Below are 2,500 nucleotides of genomic sequence, written 5' to 3' on the forward strand. Positions count from 1 at the left end.
AGATCCTGCTCTTATTCAGAGGTGTGCTCAGTACTTCATCTCCAATGGACAGTTTGACCGTGCAGTATCGCTCTTAATTACTGGTAGACAGGTTAGCATTTTTTGTTGTTGTTTTTATTCTTGTTCAAAACTCTTCTGATGTCAGACCTGGTGAGCTTTTTTTATTGTAAATATTTTATTTAGAAAACCTTTTTATAGATAGTTCATTATGTAGTATTTTGTTTTTTATACTCTTCTTTCTTGCAGTACTTCGATGCTCTTGATCTATGCGTAGAGCACAATGTATGGGTAACAGAAGAACTTGCCGAGAAGTTCACCCTGCCGAAGGACGAATCAGCTCGTAACCAGATCTTAGAAAAGGTAGCAGAATGTGCTTATGCCCAGGAGAATTACAAACTGGCTACCAAGAAGTTTACACAAGCTGGGAACAAAGTAAGTCGTAATGAAGTGAAAGGACGCAATGTAGATAAGCTATTTTTGGTTGAACAATAATGTTTAGAGCAGAAGATTCAGACTTTAAATGGAGAAAGTGATTATCTTCACATTTGTATTTTTATTATAGGTAAAGGCAATGAAGTGTCTGCTCAAATCAGGCGATACAGAACGAATTGTGTACTTTGCCAATGTGTGTCGGCAAAGGGAGATTTACATCATGGCAGCAAATTACCTACAAAGTTTGGATTGGCGGAAGGAGCCTGAAATTATGAAGAATATCATTCAGTTCTATACAAGAGCTAAAGCTACTGGACTGTTGGCAGGATTCTATGTTGCATGTGCTCAGGTCAGAAAATATGAATTGTCATTTTTTTCTCTCTCTATTATTTTTGATCATAAAGAGTATGTCTAACATGGAATGAATGTCTATGATGACATTTAATTACTGTTAATGACCTTCTCATCTTTATATTCATAAGCAATTATGCGTATCCAAGAGTAATATTCCTATTGATTCTATTCATAAAGATTTTTTTTGGGGGGGGGTCTTTAGAATTTCCAAGTAGAATATATGCTACATTTAATGTCTTGATCCAAATTTTATTAATATCAACCTTTTTTTTATCTGCTGTCTTCTATTTATATCTGTGGCACCACTTTTATCTAGCATTGCAGACCATTCATAAATTACCCTCACCCAATTAGGTTGAGATAGATGAGTATCAGAACTACGAGAAGGCAGCAGGAGCTCTCAATGAAGCGTATAAGATTCTCACGGCTTCTAATGATCATCAAAGTCAAGAGAGACTTCCAACAGTTCAGTACAAGTTGGAGAAGGTCAAGCAATACATTAGTATTAAGAGGTGAGATATATATATGCATGATTATGTGTCCTCTGGAATATTATGAGTATTATTGCTATTGTGACACTTTTGTGCAGCCTATGCAATCTAAAATTCATGTATTACTAATTAACTTGTAGTATGTATAACCTGTCCATAAATATTGCTCTTATGAATTGCAGATTATTCCCAAGTGAGGGTGAAACAGGTATTAGAGAACTTCAGGACATGCTTTTGGATCCCAACATCGAGACTGCGGTCTGCCAAGGGGATATTTATGCCACGATGATTGAATATTACGTCTCAAATAATAATTACAAGTCTGCTCTTAATTTGCTGCAAGATATGAAGAGCAGGTTGCCAAAGGTAAGAGAAGGCTATGCTTTTGTAGAAGGAAGTACTCTACCAAGGAAACATTAAAGAACCCATATGATTTTATTATACCGAGTTTGTTTCTGTGAATTCTCTCACACATGTAGGTTTGTGTGTGAGACGTTGTTTAATTAATGCCACGATTTCACAAGGAGGAACTTATTTTCAATGAATTGCAGGCCAACCCCAGCTACTATATTGATGCCCAAGCTCTCCAGTCAATTGCCAGAGCAACAGGGATGAATGTAGGGGGAGCAGAAAATGGAATTGAGGAAGGAGGAAGTGAAGAAGAAGGAAATGCAAGTGAGGAAGAAGTGGTGGAGGAAGAAGAGGAAGAAGATATAAGACCACAGCGTCATTTTGCTCTGAATGGGTCTGCAAAGTTCCTGTAATCAAGTGACCATTTATTTGTTAAGTACAGTAACATTATAACAATTATATATATATATGTATATATATATATACACACACACACACACACACACACACACACACACACACACACACACACACACACACACACACACACACACACACACACACACACACACACACACACACACACACACACACACACACACACACACACACACACACACACACACACACACACACACATATATATATAGGAATGGCAAAAACTCTCTACTGTGTTGATAATATGGCAGTAAAACCTGCTATACAGAAAATAGATTTATTGGAAAATGAGGCATCAGTTTTGAAATCCACCTGGATTTCATCTTCATGTCTGTTGTCTGTGTTTTTTGCTGCCATATACATATGCATATGCATATACATATATATATATATATATATATATATATATATATATATATATATATATATATATA

General features: G+C 36.1%; 1 protein-coding gene across 1 annotated transcript in view; it reads left to right on the forward strand.

Moving 5' to 3' along the window:
• Positions 1-2,455, forward strand: part of rempA (intraflagellar transport protein rempA) — a 15,595-nt gene extending 13,140 nt beyond the window's left edge. Inside the window, exons 19-24 of the mRNA XM_086545271.1 lie at positions 1-91; positions 247-432; positions 563-781; positions 1,141-1,298; positions 1,460-1,643; positions 1,829-2,455. The exon at positions 1-91 is cut by the window's left edge and continues 208 nt beyond it. Coding sequence (XP_086401397.1) covers positions 1-91; positions 247-432; positions 563-781; positions 1,141-1,298; positions 1,460-1,643; positions 1,829-2,041 — 1,051 coding nt within the window. The 3' untranslated portion in view covers positions 2,042-2,455. The remainder of the gene's footprint in view (positions 92-246; positions 433-562; positions 782-1,140; positions 1,299-1,459; positions 1,644-1,828) is intronic.
• The last annotated feature ends 45 nt before the right edge of the window (positions 2,456-2,500 follow it).

Source organism: Penaeus japonicus, unplaced genomic scaffold (genome assembly GCF_977035675.1).
Source record: "Penaeus japonicus unplaced genomic scaffold, GWHDUDI00000001_assembly GWHDUDI00000001, whole genome shotgun sequence".
Lineage (NCBI taxonomy): Eukaryota > Metazoa > Arthropoda > Malacostraca > Decapoda > Penaeidae > Penaeus > Penaeus japonicus.